Genomic DNA, 18,208 nt, shown 5'->3' with positions numbered 1-18,208 from the left:
GTCTTTAATAAGGCACTGGTCTGTTCCAGTCACTTTAATACACTGTAAAGATTAACTATCTTTACAGCTCTTTACAAAAGGTACTGGAAGTGTTGAAAAAGCCTAACTGGTCTCTTGGCTGGTAAGGGTTGCTGGAATTTCACCCCAAAGCTGTGACTCTTAAATCTGACTGATGTATATGTCTTCATAATTTATTTGACTGCTGCTCAGTCTGGAGCATGGAGCTGGGTAGCCGTTTGAAGCAGGAGTGTTAATGGCTTCTACGTTAGATGTCACTTTTTAAAATCCTGTTATTCAAATTCTGCTTATAATGCAAACCATTTAGAATTTTTTAAAACTGCTACATATATTCTATGCCATTTACAAGTTAAAACTGTCTCATTCTAAAGTGATAGTAATACTCATTTATCAGAACTCCAGAGACCCTCCATCACAATTAAAGTAAAATCCTTCCAAAGAAAGAAATGACTGCAGGAAACCTTGAAAATTCTCCTAATTCATACCTTATCTCACACACGAGTGGCCCTCTAATCTCAGCTCTCTAATCTCAGAAGAGGATTCCACTACCTCCTGATTACAGATTCCAATGTCTCCTTTGGAAAGAAAAGATTTATTTAAATCTATCACCTTAGGGCAGCAGTTCTTAAAATACATTCCAGAGGAAGCCCTTTTTTCCATGAAATGCCTATTAAACAGTCTAGGAAACACTGCTTTAGGGGCTATTTCTAAATTATTGCTTCCTAAAGTTGGTTTTATATAGAAGGTTAAATAAATACCATAAATCAAATAGGTGTGTAGCAAGCAGTAGGTACTCAACAAATATTTGAATTGTAATTTAATGTAAATGTCATTAGTCTTTACAGAAATAGAAAATGGTATTTTAATCTCTTTTTCTCTTCACCTTTTCAGTCGTATTCACATAATTAAAATCAAATGTAGAAAACAATTCTATGTCTCAGTGGAAAACTATGCATTATCTATATAGCACACCCTTCCAAGTTAGCAGACTATAGCCCTCCACTATGTCTCTGAGCTATCTTATAACTCTTTCTTGAGACAGGCTCTCCCTCTGTAGCCCACTGTGTCTTTGGTTCAATGCAACCTCCACCTCCCAGACTCAAGTGATCCTCCCCCCACCTTAGCCTCATGAGTACCTGGGACAACAGGAGCTGGCCACCACACCCAGCTAATTTTTGGTAGAGACGGAGTTTCACCATGTTGCCCAGGCTGGTCTCAAACTCCTGGACTCAAAGGATTCTCCCACCTCAGCCACCTAAAGTGCTGGGATTACAGGTATGAGCCACTGTACTCAGCCACAACTCTTTTTTCATTATGAATAACTGATAGACACGTAAATTTTGTCTCTACAGTAGAGGTTCAAAATGTCTTCCCTTCCACTCAAGGGAAAAAAAAGTTTCTGTCTCCATTTGGAACTCATCTCTCCATTCCTTACTCCATATGTTAATAAATTTGTACTGTTTTGATTCTGCGGGTTAACCATTACCATATTAACATTTGCCTGGTTCCCTCTGAGTAAAAGTTTTTAACATGTGTTCACTTATCATTTTTTCCGTAAAATTACCTTTTAACACTAGAGAAATGAAATTTTAAAACCTCTAAGACATTTTTATATACCAGTTTCTTTACATTCTGGCTAAACACTGAGCTTTACATTGTGTAAAGAGGCCACACAAAACACTCGTTAAAAGGGCACATTGCTTATTTTACTTCTGACCACCTAATTTACCCATCTCCTCCAAAGGCAAATCAAGATGGAATCAAATGAAAATGTAATACAGCCAACATGCTTCCATTTTATCTTTAAACTAAAATCAAGTCTTTGCTGAGTGTCTAACGTATGCACAGGCTGACTTCCATCCTATTCCCTTCTCAAAGTAAAGAATGATACTGTGCAACAGACATGGTACTACCATCTTCACTTGCCCAACGAGGAAACAGACACAGGGCAGTAATTTGTACCTGCATCTTGCCACAGAGATGCCCTGCATCTCTGCTTTTGCTTAAGCAAAAAGACAAGTCTCTAGATTCAGTCCTCTGATCTTACTACCAAGGCATCCATTAGTACTCTTGCAGAAGCCAACAATTTTGCAGTCATATGATCTCAAAAAGTTCAATAAAATGGCAGATAACATACACAATAAATTTAAAATATGTGCCTATAATTCTCTGACTCACATTACCAGTAGTAACTGCTCAAGTTACCTTAACTCTAACTCAAAAACATATTCTTCCCCCATCTGCTTTGGCCTTTTGCCATTATTTGGCGCCCTGAAGAGTAAAACTATTGCTCTTATTTTTTCTGAACTCATTTTTATACAATGTTCTCTACTCCCTTACCTTACTACTGCCCCTAAGTCAGGGGTACATGGATGAAATTCAGAAGGCATGTGAACTCAAATGGGGAAAAAAATTTGCATCTTAATTTTTGCCCCCTTTAAAATTTAGCACTTCCTTCTATTATTATCTAGGTAACATACATGCTTAATGTTACTGAAGTTGTGACTCTGTCACCAATGGAAATCAAATATTTTTATATTATACTTCGAAAAAGTGTTTATGCCCATTACTACTATCTGACCCACTGCTAGATCTTGTTACTTAATGTGCTAATAAACTACATATAGTATAGTGCTACATCTAAAATTTTAGAAATATTTTATAAAATGGTGTACAATTTTATAACTGAATTTGTTTGCAACCTCATATCCTGTATTTCACACATCTGAAAATGTTATTTTGAAAAGACTCTACAAGATTAAGGCTTCCAAGGGATGCACGCACACAAACACACACACACAAAATTAAGTCTATCCAAATGGAGGAACCAAAACAAAAGCTAATCCAATCATTTGGTCTTGAACAGCTTTAAAACGGCAACAAAGAATATGTTTTCCTTTAAGGGTCTGCAAGAAGAAAATAAGCTTTATTTTGTCTTCTGCAAGTTTCTTCATTCTAAACAGGTTTGACAGTTTCATTATATTTTGCTTGATTATTAAGTATGTGGAAGGACCAGAAATATTATTCTATGTAATCATAAATAAGTAGTAGTAATTATTATAAATAAATAACACGTATATAGTACTTACCATGGGGCAGACACTCTTCTTAGTACTTTAGCTATATTAACTCATTTAATGCTTACAAATACTCTATGAGGTAAATACCACACAACACCATCCTCATTTTTAAGAAACTAAGACAATTATGTCAGTCAAGCTCAAGGTCAAGATTAAAATAGAGCAGAAATTTTAACCTATCACTTGGATCCAGCATCTGTGCTCTTAATTCTCTAATCTGCCTAGGGAAATTTAAGAAAATGCAGAAATAAAATGAACGGTCTCTAAATAATAAAAAGAGGGTAAAAAACCTTCGATCCCAATGTACAGGGAGACTGGGGCGCACAATCGGGGGAAAAATACAAAAGTAACACTTAACACCCAAGCTTCCTGAAATTTCAAGTCTAAGATCCCACAAACTGACAATCCCAAGAATATCTATCTTGTCTCTGCAAAAAGAATCCTTTCCCATCTTAGTCATGACACCATTACATGTTCCAGCTAGGAATTATGACATAGAATTTAGAAACTGAATGTGGAAGATGTAACATTTATTCCTAAAACTAGCCAAACTGAGAAAATGAAGAACTTAACGCCACTCTCTGAAACATTTTAAGGATTTTTAAGATAGTCACAAGTTGTCATATATCATGAGAAGGAGAATCACCTTTTGGAGTAATATCTTTGAATAAATTGTCAAGATATTTCGTTGACCCTACTGGTTATCAACCTAAAACATGAAACTTAAAGCTTATTTATGTCAATTCGGCTCTTACTGGTGAGTCAACTAAAACTCAGTTGGGTTAAATGTTGGTACCGAATGATTACGAATATCCATTTCAGAACTTAAAAAAAATCTGATTGTAAAACATCTCGCACTTGGCGAAGCCAGGAGCCCATCCTTAAATACATCTGCCTATACCACTGTTGCCTAAATTCTTCCAGGTCGCCCCCCCCCCTTTATCTTAAGTAAAAACGTTCAAAGAAGAAATCGCCCACTCTTACTCCTTCCTCAAAAGTAGTCACTCCCCACCCCCAAATCAAAAATCGATCCTCTCAATTCGGCTCCTCCTACAGAAAAGGCGACCTTCAGGCGCACCCGGTCTCCGCGGACAGGACGGAGGCGGACACAAAACCCCCTTTAATAAAGTCCCCCAAACTCCGCAAATCGAAGATCTCTTTCCAACCTGAAAGTTCCACAAGGGTCTTAGAGTGACAACCCTTAACGCTCCTTTAACAGGGTCTCTAACTCTGCCCCATCCTTCCAACTTTCTTAGAAAAGTCTCTAACTTGCCTTTTAAACTATTAGAATCTCAGACCCGCACTCTCCCCTTAAATCTCCCCAAAGGCCAAAACACTCCCCATCACAAGCAAACTGATTTCAGGGCAGACCTCTCAGACCCAGGCAAACACTAGAACCACTCTCCTTCGCCTAGTTTCTGTTTGCTCTCGGCCCCACATCAAAATCCCCGTAGACAATTTCGATTTTCTCCCGCACGCCCGCGTTTTCCTGAGTGACACCTCTCCCTCCCCCCACAGCAGCCCGCTCGTCCCCGCGCCCCCCGTTTTAAAAGAATTTAAAACTTTTACTCCGGAGTCTCTTAACTGCCAGGAGCTGCACTTACATTCTCGTCTCCAGAGAGGTCTGGGTTGCTGTTCTCGTCACTGCTCAGCTTCTGCTTCTTCGCCGCAGGCATGTCTGTTCCCGCCGGCGCAGTCGACACTTCCCTCTCGGACATATTCCTCCGCCTCCCTCCAGGTTCCTGCCGCCTGGGGCGGGGCCTCCGCCACACCGCCGTCAAGCAAGCCCGGCCCGAGCTTGCCGCAAAGTTGCCGCTGCCGCCGCCACCTCCACCGCCCCCCCCACTGTCGCAAATCGCGCCCAGCCGCCGAGGCGGGCGTGCGTGCGACCCCGCCACACTGCTGAAAAAGGGGCGCGCGCGCGCGCCCTCCCGCGCGGCTTCCTGGCTCGTTCCCTTCCCCAATTCCCGTCTTGCCCTTTTCCCGCCGCCCTCCCGGCAGTCTACACGATGTAAGATCCGTTGGATTAAGAGGGCAGTATTAAGTATGTCTCCCTTCCCACCACCGCCTCGGGAAGAGGCGAAACTCAAAGGGATGCTCCCTCACCCCCTTCCTCCTTCCAAAGACGTTTCAGCCGCAATTGGCCCGTTCCTTCGATCTCCGACCCGCTGCTAGGGAGCGAAAGTCTGTGGAATGGGCTACACCACCAATGTCCCAGGAAATGGGGGAAGATACAAGACGTCACCTCTTGCTTTAGCTGTGCATGCCACGTTTCCTTAATCTTGGACTTGGATGATAGCGCTTCCTGACAATTCACAGAACTATTCATAATCTAATTCTTCCTTGAAGATAGAAATACAAAAACAGTAACCTGCTTCCCCCTGACTTCCCCCATCTGGCGAATGGAAAGTACCCTACAGGGGATGCGCAGGCGCCGTGGCGTACTCTTGCGCTGGGTTCGTGGAGACCCGCCTCCTCCAAGCCCCTCCTCTGTTTGAATTCTCGTTTGCTGAACCAGGTAGTTTTCTCCCCGGTTTCCGAATCCCAGGGTGGATTTCAAAGCGCTGCAGATTATACTCTAGACGTTTCATAAATTCTTGTCGGATATTTATTCTGTTGACTATTTATTGTAATGAATGATTATCCTTCCCAGTTGCTGCCATTAATGGTTAAGACTTAAATAGAAATATCCGAAAATTACGAAGCTAGATTCCAATGAGTTAACAGCCGAAGTGCTCTTTTTAGCTGCTAAAGTATGATAGGCCCTGAACTGCGCCAAGGCCTAAGAATCAGTGCTCATCTCCAACTATTATGAGACTGTGAGACTTAACCGACAATGTTTTGTTTGTTTTTGCACATTAGATACAATGAAATTCTAGAAGGCAACACAACTGTTATACTTCACCAAAATATTTGCCTCTGTTACTATATCTATTCTCTACCAGGTGGCAGATAACATTGGTGAGCCTTGTGGAATTATTATATGGGCCATGAAACCATAACTGAATGAGCAGCAGGAAACGGAGAATGATGAAAAATAAAATACAGCATCCGCCACCCTTTTTTTTTTTTTTCTTAGAACATGATTGTGACTACTTATCTATTCGGGCTTCTGTAAAAATGTCCTCATCTGTAAAAATGAGGAGGTAGGCAGGGACCTACCATTTCTTGGGCACCTACTTGATGTTGTATATCTTTTCTCTTTTAGACGTCATTACCCACCTAGAGTGCACCATCTATAAAATTCCAGTATACATGAATTATTTCTGCATGATAACTTTATAACCAGGACATCAGTTTCCTTATCTGCAGATTGCAAGTCACTCTTTCTTTTGCAGATAAAGAGACAACTCTTGGTTGAGAATGAGAAAAGGAAGTAAAGCAACGGCAGGTCAGAATAAGAGGTTTTTGCAGTGAAGACTTTGAAATGAAGCTGAAAAAAATTAAAGTTGAGGTCTCAATGACTGCAGTCATTTGTTCAGCACTTCCAATGTTCCAGGCACTACTAAGCACTCCTCAGTTGGTGAGGAAGAGATGAGAGTAGAGTAGAGTAAGCTCCTGAGAAAGTAAGATGTGCTTTGGTATGACATTTTCATCAGCAGACAGAAACATCCTTCCCTTTGTTGAGAACATCTTTCCCAATAAAAGGAAGGATGTTTCTGAAATATAGTTCTACAAGTAAAGGATAATCAACTACAGCATTTCAAATTAAAATTACTCCGTGTGTGAGAGATTAGTGGGAGCTGGGAAGTGGGAGTCAACGTCTAGTCATAAAATTAGAAAAGTGCTGAACATTTGGATAAAGGACACATATGGTAGAAAAATGCCTTACAGCATTCATATTATCTGTAACAAAGCAAAAATATTTTAAAGAGGCTTATTAAAACTTGAATGTTTAAAAAACCATTTTAAAAATGTTTCTGATGAATTGGGTGATAAATGGAAATTAGTTTATATTACTACATTATTGTTACTACATTAAAGAAAAAATATTCTGACACTTGTTAAAATAGTAAGGAACACTTAATTCAGGACTATTTTGATAGATGTCAAGACTATCACAATAGGAGAGAGATCAGGCTCAACTCCAAATTACAGCAAGGAGTGGGAATTTATAGTCAAGGAGCAGAGTTGGAGGGGTTGGTGGTTGGAAAATTACTAAGAAGAGACATCACGGATGGGGAAATTTTTGCTAAACCAACTTAACAGAATTTGTGCTGAAAAAAGGCCAGGGTGATCAGATATCAAGGGTGTGGGTTTCTCTCTAAACTGACTCAGAATTCTTGCTATAGCTGAGCGAGGCAAGCTAGACAGGATGAGGGAGAAGAGGGCTCAGAGGAGAGTCTTTGTTACTCATTTAAGATATGTAAAATGTCACAGGTATTCTATGCAGAGTACTACTTTTGTGGTATTAATTTAATAACCATAGAAGTCTAATTACCTATTAAAAATAAGTTTTGCTGAGTGCATTGATGTGTACCTGTAGTTCCAGCTACTCAAGAGACTAAGGCAGGAAGATTGCTTGAGCCCAGGATATCAAAGCCAGGCTGGGCTGCATAGGGAGACCTACTTCTCTAAAAAAGAAAAAATCATAAGTTTCTCAACACTGCATTCTCCTACTGTGAAAGATCTCAGGAACCATCACAGTTGGATAGGTCTACATTTTACAAATGAGGAAACTAAGACTTAGGATAAGTAAACAGTATGCCCAAAGATACACAGCTGTTCAAGTGACAGAACTAGAGATTGTGTTCTATTGATTGGAAAGCCAAAGCACTTTTACCTCAAGATGAGGGACCCAGGCAGGTCTAAATTTATGTAATTGTATGCACAGAGCTTGGTCTTTAGACCACAGATTTGTTTATAAGGTATCAAAGAACTTTAAAAAGCTATCTCACTTGGGACAGAAAGAAGATACAACTGGGAAAACAAACAAAGAATCTATAGCATAGTTTATAGTAATGTACAGATTTCAGTCTTAATTTTGACAAATGTACCATGGTAATATAAGATGTTAATAATGAGGGAAACTGGATGAGGGCAATACAGGAACCCTCTATGCTATCTTTGTTTTTAGTAAACTTTCTGTAATAGTATTCCAAAATAAAAACTTACTTTAAAATATCTATCTCATATTTGACTGTTGAGAATTCAGTAAGAAATACCCCTTAGCCTTCAAGTAAGTGGTTGATCATCTTGGAACTTTCCAAGATCATTTAGTTATATAGAAAAAATTCACAGCCTTCCTTGGCATTGTCTCCTTGTATCTTGTAAGCTTCGTATCAGGAAATGAGTTTCAAAAGCTAAATTAAATCCTTCCCATTTCATCTGAAGTCTATTTCTCATTCATTCAACATTTTTGTCTCTTCTGCTTCATAAATAGCAGCTGTTCATCATCATTCATGCAATGTGTAATCATATGCTTGCAGATCTGGTTTTCTATGAACAGAACATCATATGGCTTCTTTGAACATTTTCAAATCAATCAGGAAGAATTTACTGAATGCCATTTACGTGCAAAGCAGTATGGTAATTCCAGGGGCAATGGGGAGGAGGGGACAATAAAAAAAGAAAATAAGACACAGTCTCTACCTTCAAGCAACCTAATATTCATCCAGCATTAAGAAATAACGAATGGGGCGGCCGGGCGTGGTGGCTCATGCCTGTAATCCCAGCACTTTGAGAGGCCGAGGCAGGTGGCTCACCTGAGATCAAGAGTTCGAGACTAGCCTGGCTAACATGGTGAAACTCCATCTCTACTAAAAATACAAAAATTAGCCTGACATGGTGGCTGGTGCCTGTAATCCCTGCTACTCGGGAGGCTGAGGTGAGAGAATAGCTTGAAACCGGGAGGTGGAGGCTGCAGTGAGCTAAGATCATGCCATTGCACTCCAGCCTGGGCGACAAGAGTGAAACTCCATCTAAAAAAAAAAAGAAATAACGAATAGATTTAATATATATATATTTACTGGTAACTACTATGTGCCCAACACTGTTCCAGGTGCTGAGGAAACTTGACAATAAGCAAAACCAGACAATTTCCTGCTGTCATCATGCTTATTGACAAGTAGGGCAAACAAGCATTAACCAAATAAATGTGAAATTACTGTGGTAAGTGGTATGAAGGGGGAATACAAGGTCAGAGATGCTGCTAGCCCATATGGTATCTTTGTGCTGGTTTTTGAAAGGATATAACAGAAAGAGCCCAGAGTAGGTAAAGCTTGGCAAGCAAACAATGACTTTCGTAAATTAGAAAAAGCCACCCCCTTTTCCAGATTGTTACAACCCTGCTCCATGTGCAAGGCTTTGTGAGTGGAGCACAAACTTGATTTTAGTTTTAGTCGTCACCTCAGCTGGAAACCCTTGTTTAGATGAACAAGCTGCACAGGCATACACAGCAGCTGGACAAAGTTTCCATGGACATGTATAATGAGAAACAGAAGAGTGGAACTAAAAGAAGAATGGGAGTTAACCAGTCTCCCATTAAGACGAGCAGAAGAAACATTCTAGGGAGTGATAACAGCATGTGCAAAGGTCCTGGGGCAGGAATATAAGGAGGGTACAAATGCCATTGGTACACTGAAAGGTCAGTGTTGGTGAAGGACTGAAAAGAGAAGGTGACAAAAGTGTGGTAACAGATAAGGCTAGAAAAGGAGGTAAGGGGCCAGATCATGGAGGATCTTATAGACCTTCTTATATATCTCCTATTGATGAGACTTATACAGAAGGAATTAGAATGGCATTATTTTATTTTAACTCTTTGTTTGTATTTATTTCACTTATATACAGTGAAATGTACAGATCTCAAGTATATAGTTCCATGTGTTTTGACACAGGCATACACCCATATAATCCACACACCATCAAGATACAGATGGAGCTTTCCGACACTTCAGAAAGTTCTCTCGTGCCTCTTCCCAGTCAAACCTCTCCTCTCTTTCTCCCCAGGCAGCCACTATTCTGTTTTGCCTATATTAGCATCTTAGTTTGCCTATTGTAGAACTTTATATAAATAGAATAATTCAGTATGTTCTCTTTTGTATCTGGCTTCTTTTGCTCAGCATAATGTTTTCTAGATGTATAAAACAACATTAGCTTTTAAAGAAAAATACTGCCTTTAGCTTTCAAATACTACATTTAGCTTTTAAATATTGTCATTAGCTTTTATGGCTGGGCGTGGTGGCTCATGCCTGTAATCTCAGCACTTTGGGAGGCTGAGGCGGGCAGATCATTGGAGCTCAGGTGTTCGAGACCAGCCTGGCCAACATGGTGAAATCTGTCTGTATTAAAAATGTAAAAATTAGCTGGGCATGGTGGTGGGTGCCTGAAATCCCAGCTACTCAGGAGGCTGATACAGGAGAATCACTTGACCCCAGGATGTGGAGGTTGCAGTGAGCAGAGATTGAACCACTGCACTCCAGCCTGGGCAACAAAGCAAGACTCCATCTCAACAACAAAAACAAAAACAAAACCTGTTATTAGCTTTTAAAGAAAAATACTGTATTTTAAAGGAAAATACTGTCTAGTCAATGGTTCTGAAATTGTAACAGAATTCAGAATCATCTGGATAGCTTGTTAAATCACAGTTGCCTGGTCCCCATCTCCAGAGACTCTGATACACTGGGTTGGGATCCAGCCTCTCAATGTGCATGTCTAACAAACTCACAGGTGATACCAGTACTGCTGATTCAAAGATCACACTTTGACAACCACTGGTCTAAATGACAAAAGACCAGTGTCTTTTCTAAGACTAGTTGTCTTAGAAAATCTGTTCACTAACTAATGGCAAAAAAAAATCTTAAAAGAGAGAGAGTGCTTTTGCTTTCCAAAGTAGATAAACTGCCAGGCGCAGTGGCTCACGCCTATAATCCTAACAGAGGCAGGAGGATCGCTTGAGCCCAGGATTTCAAGACCAGCTTGGGTAACATAAGGAGACCTTGTGTCTATAAATAAAAATACAAAAAAATTAGCCGGGCATGGTGGCACACACCTGTAGTCCCAACTACTTGGGAGGCTGAGGTGAGAAGATCACCTAAACCTGGGAGGTCAAGGCTGCACTCCAGCCTGGGTGACAGAGTGAGGCCTTGTCGCAAAAAACAAACAAACAAAAAAACCAACCAAATAAAAAAACAAACAACAACAACAACAAAACCAATGTAGATAAACCACTAAGAATAAAAGCAAGGCTGTATAATGGATGTCCTAGACATGGGATTCTTTACTGTCAAGCTAACTGCAAAGATGATCAGTAAGACCTACTTTACTAAGTGTTTTCTGTGTGTCTGGTACTGTGCAAAATGCTTTCTACACAGCATGCCATTTAATGCTCTCAATATCACAAATCTGGTACTATATTATCCACGTCTTACAGAGGCACTGTAGCTCACAGAGGTTAAGGGATTAGACAAAGGCCATTCAACAAGTAAGTGGGAGAATCAGAATTCAAACCCAGATCTCATTGACCCAAGTGCTGGTCCTTTTAAACACTAATACTTACAGCTCTCTGTTAGAAAACAACCTTCATAAATAATTTTAATGCTACCTAGTGCTATAATAGAAATATTCAACAGAGAATACAGTACTATGACAGAACAGGTAGGGGAGTAACTTGGTGGAAATATAAGAAGACGTCATGAAGAGGTGAGAATTAGCTTGGAAAGAAAATTTTTGTCAGTGTTACCCTGACAAAAGTCTGAGACACAGACAATCTACTGGATGCAAACACTACATTCCGAACATTAGCAAAGAACACTCTCTGTGGCTAAAGAAAAGTTTTTTAGGGTCACTTATAGCTTGAGTGAAATCTCCCTTGTAATTATGCAGTGCCTTTGTTTACCACATACAGTCATGTGCTGCCTAATGACATTTCACACAATGATGGACTACATGCACAGCGGTCCCGTAAGATTATAATGGAGTTGAAAATTTCCTATCGCCTATTGATGTGATGGCAGTAACAACATGGTAGCGCAATGTAGCGCAATGCATAAAGCATTTCTTGTTGTTAAAGGGATGCATGACTCAGCTACTCGGGAGGCTGAGATGGGAGGATTGCTTGAGGCCTGAACTTTGAGACCAGCCTCAGTAACAGGGGGCACCTCATCTCTTAAAAAATACAATTAGAAAATTAGCCAGGCATGGTGGTGTGTGCCCGCAGTCCCAGCTACTCAGGAGGCTGAGTCAGGAGGATCACTTGAGTCCAGGCATTCGAGGTTGCAGCTTTGGAGACAGGGCAAGACCCTGTTGCTAAGAAAAAGAAAAAAGAGAGAGAGAGAGGCTATCTTATGAGTGCTAATTCAGCTTTCTGGTTTCCTCGATAATAGAAAGTGCCCTAAAGAATGGACATTCCAGGCCAGGTGCTGTGACTCAGGCCTGTAATCTCAGCACTTTGGGAGGCCGAGGCAGGCGGATCACCTGAGTTCAGGAGTTCGAAATCAGCCTGGCCAACATGGCGAAACCCCATCTCTAGTAAAAGTACAAAAATTAGCTAGGCATGGTGGTGGACACCTGTAATCCTAGCTACTCGGGAGGCTGAGGAAGGAGAATCACTTGAACCTGGGAGGCGGAGGTTGCAGTGAGCTGAGATTGCACCACTGCACTCCAGCCCGGGCAGCAGAGCAAGACTCCATCTCAAAAAAAAAAAAAGAAAAAGAAAAAGAAAAAGAAAAGAAAAGAAAGAAGGAAGGAAGGAAGGAAGGAAGGAAGGAAGGAAGGAAGGAAGGAAGGAAGGAAGGAAGGACGGACATTCATATTCCAGTCACTGGAATAGCATCTTTTCTATTTATGTATTTAAGACAAAGTGTTGCTCTGTAGCCAGACTAGAGTCCCGGGCTCAAACAATCCTCCAACCTCAGCCTCCTAAGTATCCACAGCATAACTTTAATATTTTGGCAAATGGTTCATGAATATGTTTCTTGTTAGTTTAGGAGGGGTCACATCATGAAAGACCTTATGCCATTGGTCTGTAATGTAATGGGTAGCCAAAGCAGGGTTTTCTCTTTGGCAAAGATCAGAGGGTAAGCTGGGAGATGGGCTCAGGGGCTATTTCAGCTATTTCAGTACTGCAGATCTGAACTAAAGCAGTGCCAATGAAGATGAAAAGCAAGGGATTGGTTCCAGAGATATTTAAAAATACAATCAACAGGACTCAATAATTCGTGGAACATGAGGGGCTTAGGAGGACTCAGGTTTATAGTTTAGCTGACTTCCTGGATCACGGTATCTCTAATTAAGATAGAGACAATAGGAGGAGAAGTAGGTGGAATTTTTAACTTTTAGTGTTGAGAAGATAAGCATAATGTAATTTAACTTCTCCCAAACCCAAATATAGTCTTAAGGGGCAAAGACCAACAACAATGCTCTATCACTAATTAAAAGGAATAATTGGCTGAAAAAATGGATGTAATTCCAGTGTCTTGTACATTTTCTCTTTCCTTTTCTTTCTGTTTCTCTCTCTGTCTTTTCCTTCCTTTCTTCCATTCTTCCTTCCTTCTCTCTCTTTCTTTCCTTCTTTTTTTTTTTCTTTTGAAACGGCGTCTGTGTTGCTCAGACTGGTCTCAAACTCCTAGGCTCAAGCAATCTTCCCACCTTGGCCTCTCAAAGTGATGACAGGCATGAGCCACCATGCCCAGCCAAATATTTTGTTCTTTCAAAAGATGTTTGTGTGAAAAAGTGTGTGAGACAATATGTATACGGAAAAGCTTAAATCATTTATTATTGGAGGAAAAATTGTTGAACAATAAATATATTTCAATTTTTGAAACAAAGGTTTGCTTCTGCTTTTAAATTACCAGCCTTGATTTTATGAATGATAAAATTTTATCCACAATCTTCCTCTTACGCAGTACGAAAAAGTCTGAAGAAAAATATATTTTAAGTGACTATCTTCTGAGATTCTCAGTGCTCTTTTCAAATGTAAATCAAAACCAGCAGTGGCCCTGTTTAAACACTAAGACAAAAAGGATCCAGAAAGTTGTACTGAGAGGTAATATTCATTGACAGGGCTTGCGCTATACAGGCACGTTTGCACAATTTATCTTATTTAATCCTCATAACATTCTTGCATCTGTATTCACAAATGAAAGCTCTCTCTCTCTCTCTTTCTTTCTTCCTTTCTTCCCTCTCTCCCTTCCTTCCTCTTTATAATTTAGGTCATAAGCATGTATTACTTTTGTATTAAGAAAAAAGCTTGCTTGAATTTAAAAATCAGTCAGATCAATGAATTTATTTTAAATATCCCTTCCCATTGATTCCCTGAAAAGATCACCTCTTTACCTTTAAGCATTGAGTACATTGCAGTTTGAAGGCAAAGGCTTGCCTGGTGCATGTACATAATTATTGTACATAATTCTCTGAAAAATAGACCACAATTACTACCAGGTTAATTAATTGTTATTATCTTAAAGTCTGGATTATTACAGATAAATGCTTAATTTTGAAATAAAACTGGGAATTAAAGCCAGATAAATGGGAGTTTTGTTGTTATTTTAACATTTTGTAAACTTTTTTTTTTCTGAGATGTATTCTTGCTCTCTCGTTCAGGCTGGAGTGCAGTGGCACAATCTCGGCTCACTGCAGCCTCCACCTCCCAGGTTCAAGCGATTCTCCTGCCTCAGCCTCCCAACATTTGAAATCTTTACATTGTCTGAAAGTTTATTAATCAGCCATAAGAAATTCACTCCTATCTATAAATTAAAGTCTGTGCCCAAAGAGTCCTGAGATCTGAAATTTATTTTTACTTTTCTTTTCTGTTTTTGTTTTGTTTTATTCTGTTTTTGAGACAGAGTCTTGTTCTGTTGCCCAGGCTGGAGTGCAGTGGTGCGATCTTGGCTCACTGCAACCTCTGCCTCCCGGGGTCAAGTGATTCTCCTGCCTCAGCCTCCTGAGTAGCTGTGATTACAGGCATGCGCCACCACGCCCGGCTAATTTTTTTGTATTTTTAGTAGAGACAGGGTTTCACCATTTTGGTCAGGATGGTCTTGAACTCCTGATCTCCTGATCCGTCCGCCTCAGCTTCCCAAAGTGCTGGGATTACAGACATGAGCCACCGCGCCCGGCCACTTTTATTTTCTTTCTGTGAACTATGCAGAAAAGTTGAGATCTGAAAGTTAACTTAGCACTATGAGGCTAGCCCCTTAGAAGTGCAAAACTGTATTCCCAATTTCTTTGTAATTTTTTTTTTTTACGTTCATAGTGGTTTGTTACTATATGATGTCTCAGGAGAATTAGCCTGTTGGATCAGATATAATACTGTTTGTGTTGAAATAAGCCAACATCAGGGAAGTTTTGTGTTGAAAGAGTAATTACATAGATGAAATTACACAGACTTTGCAAAACAATATGAGCACTAAAAGAAAAATAAATGAAAAAAACAACTTTTAAAATAGGTTGCATGTGATTTCACTGACCTTGACATTAATCTACCATCAGTACATATAAACAAAGCAAGAAAATAAACATACTTAATATGTTTTATGCACAAATTGCTTGCTGCTTTTAATTCAAAGATATGTGTATATTTAAAAACACGTCTGGGAGAAAATCTTCAATAGGGTTAAAACAACAAGTCTTTCCATATGAAGATATTAGTAAAAATATATTTTCTTTAAAAAGGGGTAAATTAAAAATTTGAATATTTTTAATTTGTATCTTGAATTTACTGTAACATGGGTTATTACTTAATTTTCTTTCTTTGAGGGACCAAAAGGTGACTTAGAACAAAGACTTGATAGAGCGAGTTCAAGCATTAATAAGGTGCAGAAAGTCAAATAATTGTGAATCAAGATTTTGATGAGTTAAGTGTAAATGGATCAGAAACATGGGTTATAATCCTCAAAGTACACATGAGTTTAAAAGTGCAGAGGAAAACATGCTCAGTAAAATGCTCAGAGGCATCGGCATCCCGAAACCCAAATACTTCAAATGTTGCATTTCAGCATTTGAGGTGTGCACAAAATGAGACCATGGCAATCTGTATCCAGAGTAAACAGTAGAGATAATTTGCATTGTCTTCATTTTTCCTTCTATATTTTCTAAATCTTATGCCCAGAAATAAGGATGCCGTATTAGCGTTCCCCAGAGGAAAAGAACAAGTAGTGTATATGTACATATATATATATATATACACACACACACACACACACACACACAGAGACAGAGACAGAGAGAGAGGGAGGGAGAGAGAGAGAGAGAGAGAGAGATTTATTTTAAGTAACTGGCTCATGCCATTATGGAGGCTGGAAAGTACAAAATTTACAGTTCTAATCTGAAGGTCATGTGCTGGCAGAATTCCTTCTTGCTCAGAAGGTCAGTCTTTTGCTCTAGTCAGATCTTCAACTGATTGAATAAAGCCCACCCACATTATGGAAGGTGATCTGCTTTCCTCAGAGTCCACTGATTTAAATGTCATTCTCATCCAAACACCCTCACAGAAATGTTCAGAATAATGTTGAATAATAACAGCTGAACACAGTGGCCCAGCCAAAATTAACCCTTACAGATGTTTAGTTGGTTCATATTGTCTTCCTGTTAATTAAATTTGACATTTAGAATACTAAAGCAATGCTAATTCAAAGGGATGAATAGAATTCACTAACAAACTTGTAGAGCTGGAAAGGCCATTGGAGACCTTCTAATAGTATTTCTAATGGTATTTCTCAAAAGAAGTGCTATTAGCATTTAGGGCAGAACAGCTTTTGGATGTAGGGGATTGTCCTGAGCATGGCAGGACATTTAGCATCTCTGGCTCCAACCCGTAAATGCTAATAGCTCTCCCAATCATTGTGACAACTGAACAAAAGCATGCACAGATTTCCAAACACCCTGGGGTGGGTGGGGGGAGGATGGAGGTAATACTCTTCATTAAGAACTACCCCCTTACCCCAGTTTTGGAGGAGGAAACAGATTTAATAAGGTCAATTTACTATGTCTTCCATGTAGACTATTACTTTCTCTCTCTCTCTCTTTTTCTGATTTAGCAGGGTGATTATTTGTACCAGACTATTTTGTAATAACACTGCCTAAAATAAAGTTTAAAATGTAAACTCTGAGTGGTATGAAAAGCTACAATGTACAAACTTGGGTAAAGATTTTAGTCATTAAGTTACCAGGGTTTTTGGTTAGCACACATATGTAATTTTTGGTATTAAACTAAAAGCACAGCTATATCTAAATGTTCTGAGCTTGGCGTGGTGGCACATACCTGTAGTCCCAGCAACTCAGGAGACTGAGGTGAGAGGATTGCTTGAGCAATCCAGCATGGGCAACACAGTGCAGCCTGGGAAACAGAGTGAGACCTCATCTCTAATAAAATTTAAAACAAAGAAAGAAAAAGTAGAATATCTAAATTCTCTCCTTCCACAAAGCCTTTTACCATCTTTTCAACCAGGACTGTGAGTTTGCTTGATCTCTCATGACACTTACTTTTCTCTCTTTTATGTTACTTACTATAGTAATATAATAGCTTTCATTCGTTGTTGCTTACTATGAGCAATATGGTTTGCTAAATACTTACTTAACATGTATTATAACTTTTACCCATCGTAGAAACATTATAAGCATATATTATTATGTTCTAATTGACCGATGAAGAAGTTGAGACACAAAGAGATTAAGTAATATAGCCAAGACCATATAATTAATACACTTCAGAGTTTGAATTTTAACTAAGATCTGTTTGCCTACAGAGTCTGTGTTCTAAAATTATGCTGTTCTGACTCCAAATAGAGCCCATTTTGCCAGTCTCTCTCAGAAACTCTGGGATATTACTCAAGGCCACCAATAAACCTACTTACACATGGCCACTTGGTATACTGGGAGATATGGCAGAGACTTTGGTATTGCTTGTGAGGCCCCAGAGATAACAGAAATAAAAATCCTTGAACAACAACAACAGAAAGATCTTTGAAGATTTCCTGCAGCTCCTGGTGAGTGTTCCCTAAGACAGCATAGGAAGTGACTCTTCTTTGCCTTCAGATACAAGTTCTCTGAGTAATGTTTTGAGTTGGCACAGTTGGCATCACTAAAATAGCTTTCTGTTCCAGCCCCTGGGGAATTTGGTGAAACTTCTTTGTCAAAGAGAGCTACAAAATAGGAAGAACTAGACCACTTTT

The 18,208-nt window shown here is 39.5% G+C and overlaps 1 protein-coding gene and 1 long non-coding RNA gene across 4 annotated transcripts in view; one reads left to right on the top strand and one right to left on the bottom strand.

Moving 5' to 3' along the window:
* LOC105468859 (embryonic ectoderm development) overlaps positions 1-5,294 on the bottom strand; it is a 35,170-nt gene extending 29,876 nt beyond the window's left edge. For 2 of the 3 annotated variants that reach the window (XM_011719322.2, XM_011719323.3), the window contains exon 1: positions 4,703-5,294. In XM_011719322.2, coding sequence (XP_011717624.1) covers positions 4,703-4,816 — 114 coding nt within the window. In that variant the 5' untranslated portion in view covers positions 4,817-5,294. The remainder of the gene's footprint in view (positions 1-4,702) is intronic. The other variant, XM_071075933.1, reaches the window with a different exon arrangement.
* A 257-nt stretch (positions 5,295-5,551) lies between these two features.
* The window catches only part of LOC105468861 (uncharacterized), a 58,966-nt gene continuing 46,309 nt past the window's right edge, over positions 5,552-18,208 (top strand). Inside the window, exon 1 of the long non-coding RNA XR_011611234.1 lies at positions 5,552-5,616. This is a non-coding gene — a long non-coding RNA (uncharacterized lncRNA). The remainder of the gene's footprint in view (positions 5,617-18,208) is intronic.

Source organism: Macaca nemestrina, chromosome 12, assembly GCF_043159975.1.
Source record: "Macaca nemestrina isolate mMacNem1 chromosome 12, mMacNem.hap1, whole genome shotgun sequence".
Classification (NCBI taxonomy): Eukaryota; Metazoa; Chordata; class Mammalia; order Primates; family Cercopithecidae; genus Macaca; species Macaca nemestrina.
Note: the sequence above shows the minus strand (reverse complement) of the source record. Positions and strands in the feature narration are given on the sequence as shown.